Here is a 27739-nt window from a genome sequence, read left to right as displayed (position 1 = left end):
AGGGCCCTCAGGTTGATTTTTGCTTAAATCCTGCATCGTTAGTTTGGTTTTCCAACATGATGTTGGGTTTTGGTTTTGTTTCATTTTTAAACATAGCATACGTTTTTGGTTTTCCTTACATGTTTATTAACGTACAAAATATTTATTTCCATTTAAACCATGTTCATATGAATGTGACAGAACATTTTAAGGTTGTGTAACACTTTTTTGGTGAATTTTCATGAGGACTCCAATGCTAAACAATGGCAGAGCATTGTACTAAGTTGTGACAAGCCATTCTCTTCCATCTGCACAACAGTGTTAGAAAATACGGTGATCCTGGCCAGGGGAGCCACAGAAGATAGAAGGTGTCTCTAGCCTATGTCAGAAGCTGAGAATGGGTGACGAGATGGATACCTTGATGTTTGCTTATTCATTCTCTCTGGGGCACCTGGCATTGGCTACTGTCAGAAGACAGGCTAGATGGACCTTTGGACTGACCCTGTAAAAGGCTGATATCATGTTATGTAAACCCTTGTAGAAACCATAGAGCCTAAAGCTTTAAAATATGGACTTCCTACTGCATTGGGAGCCTGCTAAAGGTACTGTAACACTACATGCTGAGCCCCATTGATATCTGAGTAGAAGCTTAAGCAGAGAATGGTCAAACTGTGCCCTGTGTTGGCTTTAAAAAAATGTTGGCATTTTTCATGTCTGCTTGATTTGAAATATACTGTATAGGTATTTGTGCAAGACAGTGCTATAGGATTTCATCTATGGGACATTTAAATGAAGAAACATAAAGGAATACCTGTGCTGGGGTTTAGGCCCTGTTGCTTTCCATTTCCTCCCACCAATCATCAATATCAAACCAGATATTTCAACATTTTACTCTGGTTCATCCCACCAAGTCACAGGTCACAACTCCTCCCCTCCTCCTTCCTTAATTTGTAGTCAAGTTCTTTGTGTGGATTTTTGAGGCCACCCAGTGCTATGTAATCTCATACTTTTCCACTTGCATGGTCTTTTTGACCAGTTTGTTAGGCAAGGTCTACACTAGATCCAGCAGCTGAGCTTTAAGGTATGCAACTCTAGTTAAGACTTGCTAAATCAAATTCATAGGGTGCCCTCCTCCCCCGGCATCCAGTATTCCTGCTTTTGGCTTCAAGTAAACCGACTCCAGCTATATAATCTACATAGTTGGAGTCATCTTATTTTAAGCTAAGCTTGGCGGTATCCCCCACAGCAGGAGGCCAAGGGGAACAAATGTTCCCATTGGCTTCCCTTATTACTGGCAAGAGCAGGAGTACCGGACGCTGGCGGGGGCACCCTTTGAGTTTGATTTAGAGAGTTTTAACTAAACTCGCTAAAATAAACTCTGGAAGATTGATCATGGCAGCAACGATCTTCCGTTTAGTGTAGACAAGGCCTTTAAACTTATGCTATCTCCTCTTCACAAAGTGCTGCATAGTCCTGTCTTTTGTTAGTGCGCTCTGTGTTTGGGATGCATTATACTGAAGTGGATAGTCACAAGGGGCTTGGGCATAGGCACTGGCAATGTAGTTTCCTTGATTTAAAATATTTTAAGAGGTTTCTATCTCAGCACAAGTCTGTCTTCATAATTTTGATTTTTTAGAAAACTGTGCACAACTGTTACATAACATATTGCTATTTTTTTTAATTTATATGTTAGCAATCAACAGATGTGTTGGAAACTTACTGGAGAGTCCCTCCCATTTGAGGGGATTTAATCTTATTTGCTTATGACAATGCAGCTTTTTAAATGCCCTAGTATTTTTTGGCTTTTTAAGAATTGTGGCTTCAGGCTGCTTCTCATCATTTAAAAACCATTTTAAGCATTTATACTTACTACAGCTATCCCATCATTCCCAATTTTTAATGTTTCCTGTCTTTAATTTTTTTTCTCTTTTTTGCTGTGAGACCCACACAAATGGGCGAAAACTGAAAATAGAGTTAACATAGATATTGACCATACACAAAGTGTTGTCAAATAAACTAAGAAATCAATTGGAAACTCATAGAAACATTTTGCTCTATTTTTGTTAAACCAATTGTAGGTGTTAGATTTTAGACAAAAATGTAACTTTAAGTTGATTCAGTTTCTCTTAGTACCATTTCTCCCCCCCCCCCCCCCACACTCATACTCTCTCTTTTCATTAAACCAAATTAATGAAGTAATGGTCCCTTTAATCTCAGATGTCCGCTCAAATTTATGTAGCCTCTGTGCTGCTCCCATGCTCTGAAGGTGAATATGATCAATGCCTATGGTGGTTTGTGAAAGAATTACCTGGAAATGTGGTTTTTCATCTTTATATCTCTGTGCAGACTTCTCATGCATCTTTTCCTAATATTTCTGGTTTTATTAAACATATGGCCTGATTTTTCACCTTCCTTTTGAAGTATTTAATGGCTAACTTTGTCAGAATACTAGACTAGTTGGACTTCACTAATCTAACTTGATATTGCGTTTCGTGTGTTAGAAACTGTTGGCTTTCTAGGATTTTTTGTGTTAGCAGCTAGAGAAAATGGTGGAAATGGCTGAAGGTCACTGCAGAAAGACATACTATATAATATGAAAAACTTAAAAAACAACAAATAGTTTTTAAAGTGCTACCAGACTAACAAAACACATATGACCGGAGTGTTGGATGTCCAGAACTAAAAAATAAATAAAGGGGCGGAGGGAATATCTAACTTTAAAAAAAAAAAGAGAGAGAAATAGAATCTGTTGTTTGTGCGGGCATCAGAAAACAAGTAGACCAGAAGATCATAATTGCAAAGCCCTAGGGTTTGCTGGAAAGCATTTTACAGTATTGTGAATTTTTTTGTAGGGGTCCCTGGGAAGAGAGAGGATTGAGGGAAAGAACTCACCTATAGAATTGGAGACGCACAAGTGTCTTTTACTGTGCATAGAGGGAAGAGCAACAAAATCAAAGCAGAGGAAAAGGAAAGAGTGGATTAAAAATCTGCTGATGCCTAGTGGACACTTTTCTTACCCATTGTTTTTGGGAAATTTTTAACATTGTGGAGGTTTTCCTTATTGATTCTTTATTACCACAAGTATTTGCATAAAGAAAGAATGAATCTTTGTTTAATCATCTGCTTCTGACAGTGGGGTGTTTGTGACTCAAAACCTCTGGATTTCCTTTATATGTAAATAAGGATTAGGGAAATTACTAGGGTCTGAGGCTGTTACTTACCCATGCTTGTAAATCTTAATTAACACAAATTAATTTCTAGATGCTTTTTAAGGATTTAAACCACAAAACTTTATATAATGAAACTGAGGTGCCTAATATCTATTGAATAAAGTGTTTCCCAATAATATTACATTTTTCTGACACTATCTTCAGTACCTATAAAGATTCTGTCCTGTGAAATTGAAATGCAGTTTCACTCCATTACTTCCAATATATTCAACAGCTTTCCTTTACAAACAAAACATCTGGAAAATACAAGAATTTATAGGAAAAAATAATTTCCAAAAAAGGATTAGAATGAACTGTAATTTTATGAAGATGAATCTGAAGGTTTGTAAGTCAGAATATTTTATGGGAGCCTTCTGTTCTGCTCAATTTTAGGATCCCTATCACATTTTCACTTTTTTGTGTGTGTAGGGTTTGACTGTCTTTGCTATTTAAATCAACACACAGTTTCTTTGCTGGGAAAGGTTAGCTGTAATTTTCCGGGGGCGGGGAAAGAGGGCAGGGCAGAAAGGAGGTCTTAGTGGAATGTGTACTTTGCTCACCTTGCCTCTCAGCATATGAGGGAATTCAACCTTCTTTACCCCTCAAACACCAAATAACTGCAAATTGGTGCTCTGGGAAAGATTTAATGTAAGTATGAAGCCCAGAGTCATGATGAGTATGTATGTTCTTGTTTGGTAACTTTGTTTTATAATGTTGAGAACAGAGAATTTTACTGAGCATGTTTAGACAGGTTTTTTTCTTTTGCCATTGTCAGTCCTCTGCCAGGTTCTCTACCTCGGCTCCCTTGCCTATTAGCTGTCTGCTAATTTGCAGGGTAGATTAAGAGACATAGTTGTGGAGAGATGTTGCATAAAGTTAAATGAGAACGCCAGTGCTTAGATTTTTATAATTCTAAAATAAAAAGATATGGCTTTCTAGTTGAATTTTTTTTAATAAATGCTTTACAAAAGTATCAGCCTGAAAGCTTAAACAAACAAAAATCTCCAAACCCAACTATGCAATAATTGCTTTCCCTTCTCTAATAAAGCCTTGCTGTATTACTTTGTGCAGACTAATAAATCCTTTTGAATTGCAAATCTTACTACTGCAAACTGAGTTTTATATTACAGAAATCTCCTTTTCGGTTTTCCCTTTCTTATATCTTGATTTTGATTCTTTCCTTTAGATCTTGGCTTGCATGACATTTTATCTTTCTTTTCCTTTCTTTTTGCTGTTTGCAAAGACTCTTGGGAGGATTTGACAGATTTGGTGGAGCAATTGCGGGATGATACTGAAGGTGCGTGCCACACCAACGTCTTTCAGCTATTATTTCTGTTTTTAATTGGCTTTTTAATGTGTTACTTTGATTCTGAGCACCAGCTACAGTATTCCTTTGCAATGGCAATAACTGTGGCTCTGCAAATATACTTGTCTGATTGAACTGGGTTCATAGTTTGAATATACTGAACTAGTTGCTTTCTGGTATTGATTTGTGGTTACTACTGTTAGGGTTCTAAAGAAAATATTTTCAGTCACAATAAGTATATGTGCATGTGGGTTTTTTTTAATTTAGATTATTACACTTTGAAAAGATAATGTGTAGGCTTTTGGTTCCAGATTTGCTCCTACTTGACACTGGTCCCGTATGGACAGTCTTGCCTTCTAAATTCTTTAATTTTTTAAAAAACGAGCAAGAAAAAAGCAGTTGATATTGCTTAGAGATAAATTCTGTCATACCTCTCAAGCAGCTAAGACTCCTGTATGTAAAGACTTAAAATGAAAATGAGACAAATAATGGAAACTGTAAAAAATGTGGGACTAACTTGTTCTTTATCTTGATGAATACATGTCTTATCGTCTCCTCTTTTCCTCCCTTTCTTATATCGTGTCTAGCATGGCTACAGCAGCACTGCATAGAATATAGTTACGTAAATTTACAGGGCATAGCAATATAAAAGCAATTTAAAAATCAATTGATTTTAATTAATTTAATCAGTTGTGGATTAAAATAGGTTGAGGCTGTGTGGAACTTACTTAAACTTGTGCTAGTATAACTTTATTGTTACACATTTTAATGTTTTAAAAAATACTTAATGGTAGGATATTCGGATATTATAAAACAGCTATAGGTAAAAACCAAAATACTAAGGCCCTGATCCCACAAACACTTTAAGCAGGTGAGTAACATTACTCACATGAATAATGGGACAACTCATGCTTAAAGTTAGTCTTTACATAATGTTTTCAGTGTACAAGGATTAAATTTTATTTCCATAAATATTTTGAAGCTTTTAGTTAGGCTCTTACGCCTAAATTTAGGCATTGAAGATTGGGAATTTTAAATGCACTTAAATGATGTAAGAACTTAGATCCTTTATTTTCAAATTGCAGACCATTATAGTCAAGTATAGCCTCGTTGAAACATTTCAGCTTTTTTGACTTGCAGAAGCTCAGTTAATTATGGGAAGGTAATGTTGATTGTAAATATAGCACAGGCTAATTGCTTATCAATGCTGTGTTTTGAGTTTGTGACACTTCTCATAGTAAGGATGTTAATGAGGCCTTGAATTTGTCAATTTCACAATTTATATGTTCATGTATGCTTTAAAAAGACAATCTTGAAATTCTACTAACAATTATGAAGCTAATTAAAGAAACATCTCGTTGAGCAATTTAAGATTATAAAATGAAACGAAAGTAAAGAACTCTTTATAAGTAAATAATATGTTACTTAAATAAGAAATGGATTTTTATAAACTGCCAAGATTTTTATCTTCTCTGGTGATATATAGTAGTGAAGGGCAAGACACCAAGTCAAGCTTGATGAGAGATGGCTATAGATATACCTCCAGTGAAAAGGGCCTCTTAAGTGTGTAACAGTGGGTTTTACTATTTTGGTTTGGTTTAGGAAGATATTTTATTACTGTAAATAACCCAAAATATCAATGAAGACATTAGTTACATTGACTGGACATGTATGGGTACATCTCTTAATACAGAATTAACAGTATTAAGCAACATATATTGAGCACTGTTATATTATTGTTTCCCTTTTTAAACAGGATTATATAAACACAAACTCAACATGCATGCGCATATATGTATATTTTATACCAGTGGTTCTCAGCCAGGGGTTTGTGTATCCCTGGGGTACTTAAAGTCTTCCCGGAGTACATCAACTCATCTAGATATTTGCTTAGTTTTATAACAAGCTTCATAAAAGGCATTAGGAAAGACAGCACAAATGAAAATTTCAGAGACAGTGTCTTGCTTGTACTGGTTTTTATAACGCACATGATGAAATGTAAGTACAATATTTATAATTCCAGTTTATTTTTTTATAGTTGTATGGTAACAATGCAAATGTAAGCAATTTTTCAATAATAGTGTGGTGTGACACTGTATTTTTATGTTGATTTTGTAAGGGAAGTTGTTTTTAAATGAGGTGCAGCTTGGGTTACCCAAAGCTAGAGTGTATTTGTGTAAACGGGAGAAGGCAGGAGCCAGTGCTCCCCACGAGCACCAGCTCCCACCTGTTTCCTTTTCCCCCTCCAGCCCTGCGCCTGCTGCTGCTTTTGCATGGGAAAAGTATCACTTTGTAGCTTTACAGTTACTTAGATATTAAAAGTATTTCAAGGAAAGTATAATCATGGTCAACTGCAAAGGAAAAACATTAAGCTTTTCTGTTTTTTCATCGTGATGTAAAAAAGACATCCTATAGTTTTGGGGGTTTCTTTTTGCTTATTTTTTCCTTGAGATGTGTTAGATGGTCTCTTCTCCCCACTGCTCCTCCTCCTCCTCCTGTTTTTGGGAGGAAAGACTCTTGGATGACTCATACAGGGAGCTTTCCCAGGCCTTAATTGAAGAGGTAAGGTAAATCCTTAAAGAATGTGGTTTTTTTTCCCCCCTCAGTTGTCCAAGTTAAATAGATGTTAACGAAAAGAAATTTTAAAAATCCTTTTTTTAAAGTAAAATAAAAATTACTTTCCCTCTAAACAAAGGTTTCCTTTCTTTAATATCTATGCTGTTATCCTGCCAGTTTTCTAGTTCCCCTAGTTTTCCAGAATAGACAAGACCAAAAAGCAAGGAGGAAGAAAAAACTTCTTGCAAAAATATACTCATGCTTTTACATTTTAAAGAAACACGTCACAAGCCTTTTTGCCCCTTCTCTTCCCCCCTTTTTTTTCTGGTCACCTATAAGAACTTTTTTGTGTGTGTGGTGCTCTGAGCATTTATTTCCACTTGTATTCCTTTTCTTTAAAATGGCAGCCTGTGAACTGTAGCACTTGATGAAAGATGAGAAACTGAGAACCTTTCTACACAAGAAGCATCAAAAAAGTTAAATAATTAACTGAAGTTGTGAAGAGAATTCTCTAATTCACAAGTGGCTATAGTTCAGTTTACTTCAGTCTTTCTTCAGTGAATTTAAGGCCACTTTACTTATGACTATGAGTGTCGAAATTGGTTTAATGTACTTTAACTTCACAACTTCAGGGTACATCAACACTGGCAAGTTTTTGTGCCAAAATGTTACCACTTCTGTTCAAGCGCTTTAATTAAAAGTGCTGTTATGTGTCCACACTCGCTCCTTATGTTGCTGGAGCACATCCACACTAGCAGCTCTTTCAAGGACCAAGAGAGCAGTACACTGTGGTGGCCATGCTGCTGTGAAACTGGCTGCAGGGTGCTTTGGGAAAGGCTTGCAATGCCTCTTGAGGCAGGTGAAGTGTCGCATGATGCAGGTTTCTCAGTCTCGGTGCCAGCTGCTTTTCAAGTGAAGTGTGAGGGGGAGTGTGACAGACAATGAGGTACATGGGGAGACCGTGTGTGTAGGGGGAGAACAAGTGTATTGGCATGCTGTCCTATAAATTCAGACAGCTGCAGGAAGCAACTGGCCCCAAGACTGGGAGGGGGAGACCCCGCTCTCAGCCCATGCCTCCCTCTCTGGCTCTGCACTGCACAGTCTCTCTCCTTCTCTCTCTCACTCACACACATGCACCTTTGTCTGCCTGTGCTCCTACTGTGGGAGACAGTAAGCACATTCTACATAAGGGCTACTCAACACATGCCTGTAGCATGTTTCTTTGCGGCCCGCGGTGTCGTTTGGGTTTATGCGAGGCTCAACATGCGGCCTACAGGTGGGATCCTCCACAATGGTGATGGGTCTTCAGGTGGGGTGAGCGCTGAAAGACACAAGCGGATGGGCTGGCTGGAACAGATGGATGCAGGGTATCCATGTTTCTAGCCCCCAAGGAGGAGGTGCCAATAGTGCCGGGGCATTGTGTGAAAGAAGCTATTTGCATATATATTTGTATGTATATGCATCTACACTTAAGTTGTGGCCCTTGGCACATGCTATGAGTATCATTATGGCTCCTGGGACTTACCAAGTTGAGTAGCCCTGTTCTACATTATTGGTTAGCGTAGTGTCCTGGAGCAGAACAGCACAGAGCTTTGAAAGGGGTGGGGTGCATGCTGCAGGGCTGCTGAGCTCGAAACAGGGAGTATAGAGGACACTCCAGCCATTGTGGGACACCTCTGGAGGGCCATTGTAGCAATAAAAGCAATCAAGGGGCATTCACACTGGCCCCACCACATTTTAAAGCCTCAGTGCAACAAGCTTATGACGCTGGGGATGGTTTTATTACAGTGCTGCAGCTGAGGTTTTTCGGTGCAAAAAGTGGCATGTTAGTGTGGCTGCTTCTTTTGGTTTATCGCAAGAAGCTGATGCTTGGCGCAAAAAAAAAAAAAAAGAAAGAAAGAAACTTGCCTGTGTGTAGACCGTGCCTCAGTCAACTGATCTTAACTTTGAGTTGGATTGTCTACATGGGGTTCTGAGACGCATTGGATTTTATAACTTTTTGATAACTCTGTTAATACAGCTGTTGTTTTCTTACATTTTCCATTCCATTTCATAATAATTTTTGGGATTGTCAGAACAGCCTTAATTACTCAAGATTTTCTGTAACTCAGAATTTTCATGTCCCCAAAGTGTCCCTTTAGTACATTGAAAAATTCCTTTGTCCAAACTTATCTAATGCTCTTCCTTACTTCTGAGAAAATGAGGTTGAGTTTCTATTAGGAAATTACAGTGCATATTCTAAATTATTTTAGTGCATTTTGAACAAGCCATTGATCAGTGCTGTAGAATGTACATTAAGTGGCAGAAACTGTATTTGGAGGCAGATACAGGATCTTAATCTGCAAGAAGCTGGGCACATGGAGTGAAGTCTCTCTTTTGAAGAACTCGTGTGTTCCTCAAGTTTACGCTTCCCATAAATTTTCCCTGATTCACAGTCTCCTTCAGTGTTTCCAGAGAGCTTTACAAACTGTTGACATAGTACAAAGTGTCACAACAGTGGCTGCCAGAAGGCAAATTAAAATTAAGAGAAAATTCTGAGGTGGAAATTGTATTGTATAAACTAGCAATGGATGTAGTCTCTATAGATACATTTGAAATTCTAACAGACTTCAGAGTTCATTAATTTGAACTGCTAAAATTAATTGGTATCACAGAAATTAATCTGGATGCTGTCTAGGGATGTAATAGTGTAGTCGATTAACTGATATGTTTATAGGTTAATGCTATAGACTATATGCATTTCCTCCCCACTTGCCAGTAAATTTTCTAGCAGGCTGGCCATCAGCCCAGCTCAGTCCTGGCTCGCACTGGATCCAGGACCTACCCCCACTGTAGCTCTGCATTTTTAAAATGTATTAGGTGCCAGGCAGGCAGCTGCTGCCCAGTCCAGGAACTTGGCCCCTGACTTAAACGGGGGCGGATGCCACCCTGTGCTGCTGCCTCTATCAAAGGCTAAAGCGTGGGGTGACAGGCAGCCAGTCCATGAGGGGAACTGGTTTTTATACTGGCTCCCTTTGTGGACCAGCTCCCGCCTGGCTCCCCATGCTACTGCCTCTGACAGAGGCAGCAGTGTGGAGTGGCAGGGGGCTCCTTGGGATTTGGGGCCGGAGTGCACTGGCTTCTGGTCCCACTCCTGGGGACTACAGAATAGTCGACTAACCAATAAGAATTCATGAGGTTAATCGACTATTCAGTTAACTGATATTTAACATCCTAATGCTGATTTGAGGGTAAGTTTACATTTAAAATACTAAAGCAGCAGCACAGTTGTGCCTCTGTAGTGCTTCAGTGTAGACAGACACAATCTGTTCTGATGGGAGGGCTTCTCCTATTGGCATAGGTAATCCACCTCCTAAGGAAGTAGTAGCTAGGTTGATGGAAGAGCTCTTCATTTGACTTAGCACTGTCTGTACTGGGGACTAGGTTGGCTTTACTGTGTCACTCAGGGGTGTTAAAAATCCACACACACCCCTTCCCGATTGGGATAATTAAGTCGTCTTGCTTTATCTAGTGTTGACTAGGCCGAGATACAAAGTGACATTTTCTGAGTTGTGGGGCTTGTTCACTGGGGGAAGAATAGTATTTCACAAATATATAATTATATATCAAAATATTTACATGATATAACTTCCAGGTCATTTTGAATACATGGAAATTGTCTTTGTAGTATTTAAGATTCACACTGCAGATGAAATGTAGGAGAGCATTTAAAAGTAGTCTAATGAATGGGAGTTACCCTAAATAGATTAGATGACATTGACAGAAACATCCCATGATATCCTGTACTTGACAAAGCTTCTGGCTTAATGTTTCTCTTAATTTTTCAAAATGAATTTAGCTGTAGAAAGAAGAGAAATGCAGTCTGGATCAAAAGCACTTGATTCCATTTTTCTAAAGTAATTAAGCCCTGGGGGGTCTAAATTACATTGACTTTGTGTGAGATGTAGGTACCTGAGTGCCTAACTCATCTTTGGAAAAATGTTTTAGGCTCATGAGCTCTTTTGGGGCTTTTGCAATTTTCTGTCTTCTGCCTTACTTATAGCTTCTCTGTGGAACAAGATGGGGAGAAGTCTTGGTTCATCCAATGACCAATAGAATATGGGTGACTCGACATATTTTACAAGACTAAAAATACAGAGTCTGTAATCTCAAAGAAGCAGTGTGCTTCACCAGGCTATTTTTGAGGCTTCCTGTAATGTGGAAGTATGTTTGCAACTCTAGTTTATTTATTCTGAACGTTACTACTGGCACTGAATTAGTCAAACTTAAATATGGGTACCAGAAAGCTGTCTGTTCTGTGGAAGTTTCTACTTCTAGATGATAACATCCTCTGAAAGTATATTTGAGAAAACGTAAGGTGAAATCCTGGTCACATTGATTTCAATGGCAAAACATCAGTGGGACCAGAATTTCATCCTTACTGTTTGCTGCTTATTACAGATGGTGACAATTAGAGCTGCTTCCAGTGGTAGTGGCAGTGTAAGAAGTTAAAGAGTACGTGGGTTTCGGGGGGAGGGATAGCTCAGTGGTTTGAGCATTGGCCTGCTAAACCCAGGGTTGTGAGTTCAATCCTTGTGGAGGCCATTTAGGGATTTGGGGCAAAAATTTGTCAGGGATGGTACTTGGTCCTGCTGTGAAGGCAGGGGACTGGACTCAATGACCTTTCAAGGTCCCTTCCAGTTCTAGGAGATAGGCAATCTCCATAATAATAATAATAAAATCTAAGTTGATGAGCTTAACTATGTATAGTGATGTTAGTTGAACTATCCTTCTTGTAGCTTCAGGCTTAAGCAGTCATTTGTGTTCCAGTTTGAACTGTAGGCAATTCCATAAATCCCTCTAGGCATTTTACAAGTTATATGGAAACTCTCTTCACTCTTACTGCATGCAAGACTGTAGGTTGCAGGGATGGGGAACCTTTCTTGGGTTGAGGGCCACTGACCCACAAAAAATCAGTTGGGGGCCCCACACAGGTGGGGGAAAAAAACAAACCAAAACTAACCCTCACTGATGTGGCCCCCGAATGAGAAGGAGAAACTCCCCACGTTCCCCTCCCACATCAGAGTCTAGGAAGCCCAGCCTAATAGATTTTGTGTGCACCAGCCCCACGCTGGGGCAGCAGGTAGTCCTGAACCTTGGGGGCCAGATCTAGGCAAGCATCCCCCGAGCCTGAGGTTCCCCACCACTGTTTTGAACATTGAGCAGTTTAAATAATATAGCAATAGTAGCAACAAGTTACCTGTTAAGTTGTTGTTTATAGTTTCTTTGATTTTTTTTCTCATTAGCAATTTGTATTGTACAATAGAACCTGAGTCATGATAACCGGAGTTTGAACTGACCTGTCAACCACATTTGGAACAAGAAGTACGCAATAAGGCATCAGCAGACACAAAAAAAAAGAAACAAATACAGTGTACTACTGTGTTTAATGTAAACTATTAAACTTACAGGGGAATTTAAAAAAATTGACAAAGTAAGGAATAGGGATGTAACTGGGTTACCAGTTAACTAGTTACCAAGTAAGCATCACCCTTAACTTTAACAGGTTTTATACTACATGAAACCGGTTAAGGAATTAAATGGGATTTTGCATCCCAAGTAAGGAAACTGTTTCTGTATTAGTTTAATTTAAATTAAAATACAGGATCTGGGAAGGTCAGTGCTCTCCTCTCTGCTTCCGACTGCTGTCCACTCTGAACAATTTCCATTCCTGAGGTGTTTGTAATTTTGAGGTTCTGCTGTAAATAGAATCTCTTCGTGGTCACTGACTTATTTCATACTAATTTGATAAATGGATTCAGCAAAGTACTTTGACATGACAGTTCAATATTGCAGTGGTATATCACTGAAAAAACCAGACTTGTAGAGATACTCTGATTCCAAAGATACATGCTTCTGTTTACCTACGATAACTTGGTAATCAGTCATTCCCAGTGCTGGCAAAGCGATTTAAAAGATTGTGTTAATTTAATGAGATTTAAAGAAAATGTAATATATTCATTCTGTATAGGGGTGGCAGTTTAAAAGAACCTCACGTATTGTTGAGTGGTGAATATGTATGTGTAAAGCAGTACACCATCTGTTCAAATCCCAGGGGAAGCAGGCTAAGAATCCTGTCCATCCTTTATTTCAGAATGGGTTTAAATAGTATAAATCTGATTCCTGTAATTTAAAACTTTGTATTCATTTTATGGTTCATACCGAAAATTAATGGAAGGTGGTATTTATTAGCATTTCCCAGAAGCAAACAGAAGGAAATATTCAGAGATATTAACTTTGTTTTTACTATACACACATGCAGTATAGTATGTCTTTGTAATGAACAACACTATTATATTTCTGACTTTTTTTAAACACCATTTTTAGTATTGCTGATTATCCTCTATCTACATGGCTATATTTATGATTTAATAAACAGTTCAACTTACAAACCAGGTAAACTAATATATTACTAGCACATTTACCTGGCATTGCTTGGGTACTTAACTCTCTTTTTTCCCCCTAAAGAATGTACCTTTTCCTTATTGAAATGATTTTTCAACATTATTTTGATTAACTTAATTTTTATTTTGGATTTCTTAGAGATGATTACAATGTTTTCATTTAATTGTTTTTAGTAATTTTTTAAAAAATGGGAATTCCATCGTTTTTTTTTCTTCATCCTTATAAACAAAGGGGCTAGAGTCAGTGTGATTTGCAATAACATTTTCTTCTGATTTTCAACCTATAAGCATTGATTTAGCTGTGCTAAAACAGAGCAGTACTCCACATTTCTCAGTGTTTTATCTCTCTTCTATAAGGCTTATTGAGAAGCAATCCTATTTTTTGTGGCTCATCTTGGTTCAGTCTTTTTCTTACAGGTATTGTTATATTGCACTCCCCATCCCACGGAGGATCCTCATGACAGAAGGTTGGGAGTGTAATAAAATAGTACATGTAAGAAATGTTAGTGTGGGGAGAATGCAGGGGGGCTCAAGGGAGGGGGTTGGGAGTGTTGGTGTGTGGAGGGGCTCAGGATAAGCAGAGGGATGTGGAAGGGGCAGGGGCTTGGGGATGTGCAAGGCTCAGAGCTGAGGGTATGAGGAGGTGCATGAGTCAGGGTTCGGGGATAAGGTAGGGTGTTTGTGTGGGGGTGCAGGAGTTAGGGTTGGGGGATAAGGGATTCAGGGCTACGGTGTGGGGGTGTGCGTGCAGAAGAGGGGCAGCAAAACCCCCTCTATTTCATGCCAGGGCTGCTTGCTCTACTGCTTCCTGTCCCTGTCAGGGAGCGAGAGCAAAGTGCACAGCTCATCTGCTCACTGCACTCTTCAGCCAGAGTGAAGAATGCAGCAAACTGCACTTTCCCCTCGCACCCTGAGAGTGACAAAGGGGAACAGCCAGCAGCATCCCCATATGAATTGGTAGGAGGAAGCTTCAGCCCCTCTACCCCTACCCCAGGGGTGCCTGGGGGGGGGTGGGAGGATTGGGATTGGGATAGACCCAGGTGCAGGGGGGGCACATGCTCCCAGCCAGCCCCTTTCACCTGCCTGGTGATTGTCTCTTTTCTGTTTGGTTTTATGAGCAGCAATCCCATTCCAGGCACTTCCCATTTTCCTGGCACAAGCAATCCCTTACATTGTTTTAAGTTATGATAAATGGAAGCTGTATACCGAATCTGATGGTTTTAGCTCTTACTGTGTTGGAGTTCTTGAGTAGATAGACTAACACACGGCAGGCAGACAAAATCTCTTAAATATATAGTAAAAAATGATAGTTTTCTAAAGGCAATCTGTAAACTTCATTCCCTAAAGTAACTCTTTTTTTATTGAAGCCTTGCCATCTGACAGTTGAATTCTTAAATTGTTACTTGGAAGTTATCTAAAATATATTTACAAATGGATTCTGTTTGTTGCCAGTTCCCGTTTTTAGTCCTTCTTTGTTCCAGGAACAAAGCCACAGTATACTTAGGAGATATTACACTTAGTGCAATAACAGAACACTGAAAGGAAGAGGGGTTATTTATTTTCAGTCCAACTGCTTGGGCAGAGACCAAGAAGGAAAAACTGACTCATGTAGCTGAATTCGACTTTTACTCTGGAGACTAAAAACTAAAAGCACCTATTACAACAATCAGTTACTTCTTTAAATGTCTTTCACAGAGTATGAAATAAACCTTGAATGGGTATTATCATGAGATTGTTCAGAGGCCTACCAGTACCTCCTTTTATGCCTTTCCTACCATTCAGAAAGCAAAATAACAAAGTTCCTAGGAAATTTTGTCAGCAATGGAACCCTAAACTTTAGGGTTTCTTAAATAGTGAAAGTTAACCATTATTTCTTTCTTGAAAATAAACATGGACTGGTTCAACTTGAATATTTTTTTCTCAATTTTTTTGTGCATAGTAGATTTTCTGAAATTTGAGTTTTAGAAAAGAGGATTTTTTTATTGTGCATGCACAATTTAACTAGGAAAAGCAAAGCTTTTTTCCCATTTCTTATCGAGTAAGTTCTTTCTGCATTTCATTCTCAAATTCCTAATAAAAATAAACATGATCTGCTCTTTGAAAACACCTGTTCCTTCTGTTGTCTAGCTGCCAGACTTATTACATTCACGGTGTCCTGAGCTGCCAAACCACTTCATGGAGATTACATAACACTTTGCAGAACAGAGGAGTATGCTTCATATTCAGTGCTGGATCTTTAGCAGTAGTTGTTTGGCCATTCAGATTTAGGGGTTATTTTCTTGCTGCATTGACAACAACTCTTCAGTTATGAGACCAGATCTGTTCCTCTCTAGTTCTGCTCTCCCCTGGTGGTAATCTTAAATATTGCCTTCCTTGAATTGTCATGAATTTGGTGTCAGTTTATTGTGCTACCTTTATCAGCCAGCTTCTCAGCCAGTTGGTCTTTGATATTAGTTCTGTTTTATCCTCCAGATAGGTTATAGACAGTTGAAATTTAATTAGCTGTGTGGAAATCTGCATAAATATTAGTATCTAAGGGTATATCTACACTACAGCACTAATTCGAACTAATTTAATTCGAATTAGTTAATTCAAACTAAGCTAATTCGAAATAGTGCATCTAGACCTAAAAACTAGTTCGAATTAGCGTTTTGCTCATTCGAACTAGCATGTCCACATTGAGTGGACCCTGAACCGAGGTTAAGGATGGCCGGAAGCAGTGCCGGCAAGGCATCAGATTAGGACTTAGAGTGTGGAGCTGCTGTCTCAGGCTAGCCGAGGGCTGTGCTTAAAGGGACCCGACCCCCATCCCGGACAGACAGTTCTCAGGGGTTCCCCGCTTGCTTGTCTAACTCGAAGAGGGACAGCAAAGCAGTCCTAGCTTGGAGTGCCCTGAATGCCCACACTCGGCACATCACAGCACTCGGCCATCAGCCCGGCTGTACTTGCCGCAGGCTGACATCCGGGGGGAGGTCAATCGGGGGGCTGCAGGAGAGCTTCCACCCCGAGGAGCCCGCAGAGCCACCCCAGTCCTCCCCATCGGGGGCTCGTACCCCATTCCTCCCTCACCTCCTTCCACTTACCCCTCCCTAGCCCCCCTTCCTGATGTACAAAATAAAGGACACGTGTGTTCAAAAATAGAAACTCTCTTTATTGAACAAAACTCAGGGAGACTGGGAAAAGGAGGTGGGAGAGGGGAAGAGAGAGGGTGGGAGAGGGGAGGGCAACTAAAATGATCAGGGGTTTGGAACAGGTCCCATATGAAGAGAGGCTAAAGAGACTGGGACTTCTCAGCTTAGAAAAGAGGAGATTGAGGGGGGAATATGATAGAGGTCTATAAAAGCATGAGCGGTGTGGAGAGGGTGCATAAAGAAAAGTTCTTCATTAGTTCCCATAATAGAAGGACTAGAGGACACCAAAGGAAAGGAATGGGTAGCAGGCTTCAAACTAATAACAGAAAGTTCTTCACAAAGCAAATAGTCAGCCTGTAGAACTCCTTGCTGCAGGAGGCTGTGAAGGCTAGAACTATAACAGAGTTTAAAGAGAAGTTAGATAAATTCATGGAGGCTGGGTCCATGGAGTGGTATTAGCCAGGGGATAGAAATGGTGTCCCTGGCCTCTGTTTGTGGAAGGCTGGAGAGGGATGGCAGGAGACAAATGGCTTGGTCATTGTCTTCGGTCCATCCCCTCCGGGGTAGCTGGTGTTGGCCGCTGTCGGCAGACAGGCTACTGGGCTAGATGGACCTTTGGTCTGACCCAGTACGGCCATTCTAAGCTCAGGGTCGGGGGTCTCACTGGACCACCTTGATTTTCATGCAAACCTGCTCCTGGGTGGCCAGGCTGGCAGCTATCCTGCCCTAGACGGCCACTTTCCTGTGCCTAGTGCGGAGGTCGTGGATGAGGTCCACGATCTCCGCGCTAGACCAGGCGGGCACCTGCCTCTTGCGGCCCCGGGCAGGCTCCTGGGAGCCGCCAGCCTGGTCCCAGGAAGAGGCAGAGGGCTGGGTGGCAGCAGGTGGCTGGTTCGTGCTGTGCCAGGTGCAGGGTCTGCTGGCTGGGTGCTGGCGGGCTTGCACCTGGCATGGGCACCGTAGCCAGACTGTGCCCCTTTAAGGCCTTCGGGGCCGGCAGGGGGGCAAAAGAGTTTGTCTGGTGGTTCCCAGAGTGGCCACCAGGGCAAGCTGGGGAGGCCTATCCTCCCACTAGTTCGAATTAAGTGGCTACACAGCCCTTAATTCGAACTACTTAATTCGAACTAGGCATTAGTCCTCGTAGAATGAGGTTTACCTAGGTCGAATTAAGTGCTCCGCTAGTCTGTTAGTTCGAATTAACTTTGTAGTGTAGACATACCCTCAGTGTGAAGACAGCTGAAAGTGTGAAAGTGTGAATCCAGGCTTTAATAGTAGTGGCCATTAGGACCATGCATGCATCCTGTTCTTCTTGAGCTTCTAAATCAGGGGTGAGCAATAATTTTTGAAGGGGGTGGGCAATAATTTTTAGAAAGTGGTTGAGGGCCACACTCTTCCACGGTATTAATGGAGGAGGTGTGGGGTCTGGGATGGAGGCTGGGTGCAGAAGGGAGCTTGGGGTAAGGGATTGGGGTGCAGGAGGGAGACTGGAGTCTTGGAGGGAGCTTGGGTGAAGGAGGCAGTTGTGACCTAGGACAGAGAACTGGGCAAATAACCCATGACGCATGCTGCAGATGAAGGCAACTCCTCCTCCTCTTCTCCCCTCCCCCCGAATCTCTGCCAGTCTGACCATGGGGAAGATGCTTTTAAAACCTCAAATATGGCAGTTCATTAGACATTGAACATGTAGGTAAGACCTACCAGGCATATACCTGAGGGAGAATTCTCTGTGGCCCTTCTAGTGACCAATACCCACAAGGTTGGGAATTTTTGCTACTGGCAGTCACCAATGGCATTGTAGGCAGTCCCATTACACCATCTCCACCTTAAACTTATCAAACTCTGTCTTGAAGCCAGTTTGGTTTTTTGGTCCACTGCTCCTCTTGGAAGATTGTTCCAGAACTGTCTTAGATAGAAGAAAAGGCCTGAGTGCAGTGACAAAGGAAAGAAGGCCCTGGAGATTATCTGCAGTTGGACTAGTCGGTGGGCACAAGAAAGATGCGTGTTAGTAATAGTGGTGTAATGGAAACAATTTGAGTGGGAAGCAGCTCACCTTTGGGTGTGTTGCAGTTGAATGAACTACATCAGAGTTGGAGGTGTGAGAGAAAATGTAGGATGGTGGATAAATCCTGAAGGGGATTATGTTTACAAATATCAGCAGTGCTCACAGCAAAATTTTAAAGTGTCAGCTCTGTGGTGCTTTCAGTTATTCACTGTGGGCTCAAACTAGAGATCAGCATAGTACCGCACTGAGGGCCTTGTTGTTCCTGTTTTGTGTATATATAATATTTTGTTTGTTTTTTAAAGACTCATTCTCCTGTATGTGTGTGTTTCACTTAAAGTTTCTGAGTTGAGTTTAGAGTTCTTTGTCTGTAAGAGAAAAGCAAATGACAACCTTCCTTGGGCATTTAATTGTCTGCCCATCTTTTATTCATTTTTCTCTGGATGCAACAAAAGTACAACCTCCTGCCAGATTATGAGTCTTCAGAGCAAGTGACATTTTTATGACATTCAGTAATGCTATATAAGACATTAACGAAGCTATTAATGAATGCCTTCCAACATTGTTCCTGTTAAGATTTGTTTAACTAATTAAATATCAGGGCAGTATCTGTGTGCACCTGGTTATCTTCCTGTCTGTAATATATAGTTTTCCACCTTTAAAAAAGCTTTTGATAGGTTCTGTTATAGAAAATTTTCCTTACGAAAAGCAAAGGCCTGAACCATGTGCCTCAGGTTAAATTGAGCCGCTGCTGCTTGAAAAATGTAGTCCTTAAATTCTTTTGTTTTGAAGACTGGAAATGGATGATGCACTTCAGCTAACTCTGGTTACCAAATTCTGTCTCTTGGTTTCTTACAGATCCTAATTATCTCATGGCTAATGAGCGTATGAATCTGATGAATATGGCCAAACTGAGCATAAAGGGATTGATTGAATCGGCGCTTAACCTGGGCAGAACACTGGACTCTGACTATGCACCTCTTCAGCAGTTCTTTGTAGTGATGGAACACTGCCTTAAACATGGCTTGAAAGGTAAGAGTGTTACAGAAGATGCTTACCTGGCTTCTCTGGGGTTGTGTATAGGGGATGTGAATGCCAAGGACAAGTGTGGTGTTTTTTAAATCTAACACATCTGTACCAAATTAGACTAAATAAGACAAAATATACCATTGCATTTTTCTTAAGCGATGTCATTAAAATAACTGTACCAGTTTTATAGGTAAATAACAGTATCATCCTGCTGGAATTGCACATTGCATCCTATGTGATAAATTAATCATTCCCTTCAGATACTTATTTTAATAATAAAACCTGTTCCTTAAGAAGTATAAGGACTGGGGTCATACAAAGTTATAAGCGTGAAAGAAAGTGACTTCAGAATGTCACGTGTTGTAGAGTTTTGGCATGTTGATGCATTCCTTATAGTCAGGGCTCATCAAACCGCGGCGAGCCCCGTTTGCCAACCGCGCTGTCCGGCGATCTGCACATGTGTAGATCGTTCTGCGCATGTGCAGATCGCCCGAACACGGCTCTTCCGTGTTACAATCTACTCGCTACGGGCGAGTAGATTGTATTATTTGTCGAGCCCTGCTTATAGTACACGAAATAAAATAAAATGCACTGTTGCTCTGTCCTATATGGTATCTACTCAGTCACAAGGGAGATGAGGTGGCTTTATGCTACAGGTTGAAATTCTGTGGTCTGGCAGGACCATGGATGTTGGAGGACCGGAGAGTCTGGGTGAAGATCTAGTGCTAATGCTTGGGAACCCAATGCATGGCAGGGCAATGGGAGTCCCACATGTAGTGGTACTGGGGCTGATGGGCATCGTGGCGGTGGGAGGCTGTGGGGCCAGAGAGGGGGCTGGTGGCAGTGGGAGGCTACAGTTGACCTCCCCTAGTCTGGCAAAACTAGCTCCTGAGGGTGCCAGACCTCGGAGATTCAACCTACTGTATATCTTTTTGCCCCTCTGAACCAGAGAGAGATTTTTTACTTCCCTTTCATGCAGGGAGTCCCACAGAAAAGACCATTACACTGGGATGCCCAGCCTCTCTGGCCTGATTTTAAATATAATCTTGGAACAATGAACAAAGTTCATTTTGATTTTGGTTGACCTGGGACATGAATCGAGAAAAATCTGCTCATGGACATAACCATCTGTTAGAAGTGTGCAGGGTTAACTTTCACAGATTATTGCTGTAATTTTTAAATCGTTTTTGTCAACTGTAGATTGAATACTGTTGGCTAGGAACTGTGGCTGGATGCTTGGTGGGGAAATTACTTGCTCAGCAAACTTAATTCCTAGCTTTCTGTTCCTCTTCATGCATTAAAACTGTAATGTTGTTCCTCTTGCTTACGGTAGCATTATGAGTTTTTATCATTCATTTTGTTATATTTACATAAGAACATAAGAACGGCCGTACTGGGTCAGACCAAAGGTCCTTCTAGCCCAGTATCCTGTCTACCGACAGTGGCCAGCACCAGGTGCCCCAGAGAGGGTGGACCAAAGACAATGATCAAGCGATTTGTCTCCTGCCATCTCTCTCCAGCCTCTGACAAACAGAGGCCAAGGACACCATTTTATCCCCTGGCTAATAGCCTTTTATGGACCTAACATCCATGAAATTATCTAGCTTCTCCTTAAACTCTATTATAGTCCTAGCCTTCACAGCCTCCTCTGGCAAGGAGTTCCACAGGTTGACTACACGCTGTGTGAAGAAGAACTTTCTTTTATTAGTTTTAAACCTGCTCCCCATTAATTTCATTTGGTGTCCTCTAGTTCTTCTATTTATGGAACTAATAACTTTTCTTTATCGGCCCTCTCCATACCACTCATGATTTTATAGACCTCTATCATATCCCCCCTCAATCTCCTCTTTTCTAAACTGAAAAGTCCCAGTCGCTTTAACCTCTCCTCATATGGGACCCGTTCCAAACCCCTAATCATTTTAGTTGCCCTTTTCTGAACCCTTTCCAAGACCAAAATATCTTTTTTGAGGTGAGGAGACCACATCTGTACACAGTATTCAAGATGTGGGCGTACCATAGTTTTATACAGGGGCAGTAAGATTTTCTGTCTTATTTTCTATCCCTTTCCTAATAATTCCTAGCATCCTATTTGCCTTTTTGACCGCTGCTGCACACTGTGTGAAAGTTTTCAGAGAACTGTCCAGGATAACTCCAAGATCCCTTTCCTGATTTGTCATAGCCAAATTAGCCCCCATCATACTGTACGTATAGTTGGGGTTATTTTTCCCAATGTGCATTACTTTACACTTATCCACATTAAATTTCATTTGCCATTTTGCTGCCCAATCACTGAGTTTGGTGAGATCTTCTTGGAGTCCCTCACAGTCTGCTTCTGTCTTGACTATCCTAAACAGTTTGGTATCATCTGCAAACTTTACTACCTCACTGCTTACCCCTTTCTCCAGATCATTTATGAATAAGTTGAAAAGGATTGGTCCCAGGACTGACCGTTGGGGGACACCACTAGTTACTCCCTCCAATCTGAAAATTTACCATTTATTCCTACCCTTTGTTTCCTGTCTTTTAACCAGTTCACAATCCAAGAAAGGACCTACCCTCTTATCCCATGGCTTAAATCTGAAGTGCACTTTTCAGAATGGGCCAGCAGTGTGTATTTACATATACAGATTATAACATAAATCAAAAGTTGACACGTTAGTCTTCACTGATTTTTACTGCCTTTGTAAAATACTGCTTTCTTGAAACAAAAACTGCCGTTGCTTTGAAAAATCAATGAGAGGTTGTGTAAATTCCCTATGGCTTCTATAAGTACCTCCTGCAATGCTATTTTAGTAGCTTTCAGTGATACTTACTAAATTAGTAATTTTTATGCAGGCTGTAGAGGCAGTTTGCTTGTGGTATTAGTTTTGCTTATTTGCGACAGTGGAGTAACATCAGCATTTCAAAGTGGTGCTTCAGTGTAAGTTTAGAAAAATTATCTTCTCTAATCAACAGCGAGTGAAAAAATTTCAGTCATGAGTGTGAATGTCTAAGCCATTAACTTCTGCTTTCAAGTTAGAAACAAAACAAATTAGTTTATGGTAGTTATAGTTGTAATAACTGTCCAGAAGTTACCAGAATGTTATTCAGAGCATAACTACCTAACTTGGCTACCTAACTCAGAGGGAAAGATGGCTCCCTTGCTTCAAGTGCTTTCTATATCTTTGGCACTAACTAATTTTGAATAATTTTCACTGCTGCTGTTCATAATGTCAGGAATTGTTGTGAAATTGTCAACCAAATTAATTGCATGTTGCTGCTGCCTGAGAAAGCTATGAGCAAGAGTGGAGGCAGGCTTTGGGGAGAGGCTATGGGAAGGGTGAAGATCTTATGCTCTTGAAGGAACATTGGTGGCTGCACAGTCATGTAAAGAGACAAGCCTTCTCTCATCTTGTGGCTAGAGAGGATGGAGCTGTAACTAGCAAGATGCTGATCTGACAGATGACACCCGACCTGACACCCTGAAGAAAGTCCCCTGACATCATCCTGGTAGAAATTCTAGCCTGGTAGCTAGATCCGTCTTTGGCTAGTGTGTGTCTGTTTCAAGCCCTGAGCAAGTGCAGTGTCCTTATACATATGGGATATCAGTATCTCTTATGCTTGAAAACAGAAAAAATAGTCAGCCGTACTTGCTCCTTGTCCAGTGTGTAATTTGCAGTTTCTGAATCTATACCTGAACACAACTGTTTACAGGAAGTTATATATAAATTGCAGGAGAGTATTGTTGGTGGTAATTCTGGAAACAGAACTTTTTCAAGTTCTGTACTTGTCGCAGTTCTTCCCTTCCCTGTCTAGAGCAGTATTCCCTTTAACATTTTCTGCCCTTGGGTGGGTTGAGATTTCTTGTGTGCACTACCAATATTGGGGGAGGCGGGTGGACAAACGTGTGGATGTGCACCACCAATATACACACACACACACACACACACACACACACACACACACACACACACACACACACATATATTTTAAGTAGTCCATATGTGTGGAAAAATATATCCAAACAAGGGATATTTAACAAGGAGCAATGGTTACAATTTTAATATGAAATCAGATTAAAAAAAAAAACCGCTACCCTTGGAGTATATGTATCAGCTTTTCTAACAGTTCAAGCTAGTACTTGCTACTTCTGACTCATTAGAGCCAGAACTCTACCACATAGCAAAGATCTGGCCTTAATGCAATACAATATACCCTGTATGATTTAGTAACACAGGATTTAAAAAAAATCATTAAGATCAGAGTTTTAGATATCTGCTATACTCCAAAAAATTCTGTTGAAAGAATTTTATTCTTTTTTATCTTAAGCCATTAACATCTATGTAAATTTTGTTTGAAATGTAATCATGCAAATGTCCTCCAGGTACATGCGTGCACACACTTCTCATGTAACCTGCTTTCTCCCCTCCCCCTCGCCCAACCCAGACAGAGAGGATTGCAGCAAGTGAATTGCTGCATCCCAAACAAGCTGCCCTCTGCCTCCACCTCACTGCACAGATGCCTTCACCCACCTACCCTCTTCCCCCACATAGCCCATGCAGTTAGCCTCTTACCTCCCCCTTCCCAGGAGGCTTGAGCACTGAATTTCTGCCTCTGTCTCCTTACATAGAAGGGATTCTCCAAACTCCCCTCCTTTTTGACTTTTCATCAGCCAATTAATTACTTACTTACTTCCTCCCTCCCTCCTCACCCCTGCAACTTATTTTCTCCTTATCTCCCTTTTCCTGCTCTGGGAGCTGCTCCATTTTAAGCAGCTGTTTATCTGCTTGATCAGCGAGACAGCGCTATGCCCCCTGCTGGTCAGCTGAGCTCCCTGCCTGCATGGGAGCTTTGAGCTTCTGGGTGGAGCTCTGCAAACAGCTATGCGACTGTGCAGGCACGCAGCTTGCAGGGAACTTAGGTCCAGCGTCCTCCTAAGTATAAATAGACCCATTGTGGAACTCATTATTAGAAAAGTTCCATATACATAAATCATAACAAAGGTCCCACAACCACAGTCCAAATTTTCCCAGCACAGTCCAAATGGTTCATTTAGTATCCAGCTCCAGCATTCTTCCCAAAGCCCTTCCAACTGGTGTGCAACCTGTCTTCCCAGTGGGAACCCCCACAGCATCTGTGCTGGGAGCATCCTTACAAGGAGAGCATCTCTTACTCCCCAGGCCCCATCATGGTTCCTCTGGATCCAGGTATTTGGCACTGGAGATGCTGCAGAGCCATTGCAACTGATGTGCAACCCTGCTATCACCCCAACTGGTTTAGAGATAGCAGACAGTTCCCTTTGCTGCTCCCTCTGCTTCAGCCTCTTCCAGTGCTGGCTCAAGACATCTCTTTTGCTGCTCTCCCACCTTCAGCCTTGGAATCATAGAATCCCAGGACTGGCAGAAACCTCGGGAGGTCATTGAGTCCAACCCCAACTCAATCATCCCAGCTAGGGCTTTGTCAAACCTCTAGGGATGGAGATTCCACCCCCTCCCTAGGTAACCCATTCCAAGGCTTCACCACCCTCCTAGGGAAATAGTTTTTCCTAATATCCAACCTAGACCTCCCCCACTGTAACTTGAGACCATTGCTCCTTGTTCTGCCACCTGTCGCCACTGAGAGCGGCCTCTCTCCACTCTCTTTGGAACTTCCCTTCAGGAAGTTGAAGGCTGCTATCCAATCCCCCCTCACTCTTCTCTTCTGCAGACTAAATAAGCCCAAATCCCTCAGCCTCTCCTCATAGGTCATGTGCTCCAGCTCCCTCATCATTTTTGTTGCCCTCCGCTGGATGCTCTCCAGTGAATTCACATCTTTTTTGTATTGGGGTGCCCAGAACTGGACACAATACTCCAGATGTGACCTCACCAAAACCGAATAAAGGGGAATAATCACTTCTCTGGATCTACTGGCAATGCTCCTCCTAATGCGCCCTAATATTCTATTCGCCTTCTTGGCTACTAGGGCACACTATTGACTCATGTCCAGCTTCTCATCCACTGTAATCCCCAGGTCCTTTTCTGCAGAACTACTACTTAGCCATACTGTCTCTTAGCCAATTTCTCCTCCTCCTTTCCAAGGAGGGCCTGCAGGTAGGGCTGTAACCAGTAAACTGGTAAGCATTCCCCATATTGGGTGGTGATTACTGATAACTAGTTAACCAGCAGTTTGGCCAGGCTGGAACCACCCTCTGCCAGTGGCGCAGTGGGACTGGCCATGGCATCCACCCCACTGTGGCAAGCTCTGCCTTGCCTGGATGAAGCAACCCACAACTCAGCAGGCTTGGCTGAGCTGGAGCATATCCCTGCCTGCGCTGTGAGTGGGTGGGGGCTGCTACAGCCTGACCGGGCTCCATGCCCATCGGATCCCAGTTAAGCAGTTAACCAGCGAAAGGTAACGTTTAACTGGTTAACTGATTAAACAGGGTTTTACATCCTTGGCTGCGGGCAGCTTTGTGCTCTCTGTGGCTTTTCTCAGAGACCTTCTCCAGTCTCCTGAATTACTTTGATCAGGGCTTTCCCTGGTCTTACAGCCCCCAGTTGTTGCATTGCCCTCTTAATTTGTCAAATGCAGCCTCTGTACGGGCATAGGAGAGCTAGATCTGTTTTATTTACCGGGCCAGACACCCAGGGCCAGTCTCACATCTGCTTTTAGTTCCACTTTGAATACATTTGGGAATGTTTTTAAAATTGTACTGATGCAAGAGAAACTAAAAATCTATTTATATCTTCTTGTTATAGCCAAGAAGACTTTTCTTGGACAAAATAAGTCGTTTTGGGGACCTCTGGAGCTGGTAGAGAAGCTTGTTCCTGAAGCTGGAGAGATCACAGCAAGTGTTAAAGATCTGCCGGGGCTTAAGTAAGTGAAATCCTGGGTATGTCTATGCTGCTTCTGTAAAATATTCATGGCTGGCCTATGTCAGCTGACTTGGACTTGCAGGGCTCCAGCTGCAGTGCGATAAAATTGCGGTGTAGTTCAGGAAGAGGCCTGGGCTCTGGGACCTCCACGAGTGGGAAGGGTTTCAGGGCAAGGGCTCCTGCCAGAGCTTGAAAATCAATGTTGCAACTTTATAGCCATACAGCCTGAGTCCTGCGAGCCTGAGTCAGCTGACACCGGCCGCCATGGGTGTTTCATTGCACTGTAGACCTGTCTCTGACCTATTGCTTTCCAGGTAGAATCTTAGAATTCTAGGATTAGAAGGGACCACAAGGGTCATCTAGTCTAGCTCTCTGCCAAGACGCAGGATTACTTGAGTCGAAACCATCCAAGACAGAGGGCTTTCTAATCTCCTTTTGGAAACCTCCAGAGAAGGTGCTTCCATGGCTTCACTAAGTAGTTTGTTCCTTTGTCCTACTGTTCTTACCATAAGATGTTTCTCCTGAAATTTAATCTAAACCTGTAATCTGAACCCACTGTTTCATGTCCTGGCTTCTTTGGCAAGAGAGAACAACTTTTCTCTAATTTTTTTTTTTATTGAAGTCTTTCAAATATGTGAAAAAGTTCAAATAGTTCCCTCCTTAATCGCCTCTATTCCAAACTAAACATACCCAGTTCTTTCAGCCTTTGCTCGTGTTGCTGGCTTTCCATCCCGTTGCTCATCTTTTTCCCTTCCTCTTTGTCCTTTCCAAATTCTGCACAAATTCTATACATTGGTGACCAAAATTGGCCTCAGTGGGAGGACTGTGCCTTGACCAGTGACAAGTAAAGGGCTGGTGACCGATTTGGCCACGTCCTGAGCAATGTCGAAGGTGGGGAAAGTTCAGCTTCCTTCTGGAAGGGGCAGCACCTCTGGTGGAAGGGGCTGGCCTGGGGCTAGCCTCCCCTAACCAACCCTCCGTGCCGTGCTGTACGGGGCTCCTAGGTCATTTAAAGTTCCAGTAGCCATAGTGGTGGTGCGCAGCTTTTAAATCTCATGGCCCTGAGCAATTATCCTTTTTGTCCCTCCTTGTTGGCCACCCTGCATGATATGCCTCTGCAATTTTTTTTTTCAACAGCATTACATTGTTGACTCAGTACTGCAAGCTTTCATTGTAAGTAAGAGATGAAAGTGAAAACAATTATCAGGGCTTTATCCACAGCTTCTAACCAAAACAAATAAAGGTGTTAGTGGT

The 27739-nt window shown here is 41.6% G+C and overlaps 1 protein-coding gene across 20 annotated transcripts in view; it reads left to right on the top strand.

Annotated features, from left to right (window-relative positions):
• RUFY3 (RUN and FYVE domain containing 3) overlaps nt 1-27739 on the top strand; it is a 77182-nt gene that overhangs the window by 18775 nt on the left and 30668 nt on the right. For 15 of the 20 annotated variants that reach the window (XR_012903962.1, XR_012903964.1, XR_012903963.1 and 12 more), the window contains 3 exons: nt 4432-4485; nt 19482-19655; nt 26369-26486. Coding sequence is in view for 16 of the 20 variants with exons in the window: in XM_075929421.1 (XP_075785536.1) it covers nt 4432-4485; nt 19482-19655; nt 26369-26486 (346 nt within the window). In the remaining 4 variants the exon portion in view is untranslated. Of the gene's footprint in view, nt 1-532; nt 582-3700; nt 3837-4431; nt 4486-19481; nt 19656-26368; nt 26487-27739 lie in introns of those variants that run through there. The other 5 variants (XM_075929414.1, XM_075929418.1, XM_006133897.3 and 2 more) reach the window with 3 other exon arrangements.

Source organism: Pelodiscus sinensis, chromosome 5, assembly GCF_049634645.1.
Source record: "Pelodiscus sinensis isolate JC-2024 chromosome 5, ASM4963464v1, whole genome shotgun sequence".
Classification (NCBI taxonomy): Eukaryota; Metazoa; Chordata; order Testudines; family Trionychidae; genus Pelodiscus; species Pelodiscus sinensis.
This window is presented reverse-complemented; position numbering and strand designations above follow the sequence as displayed.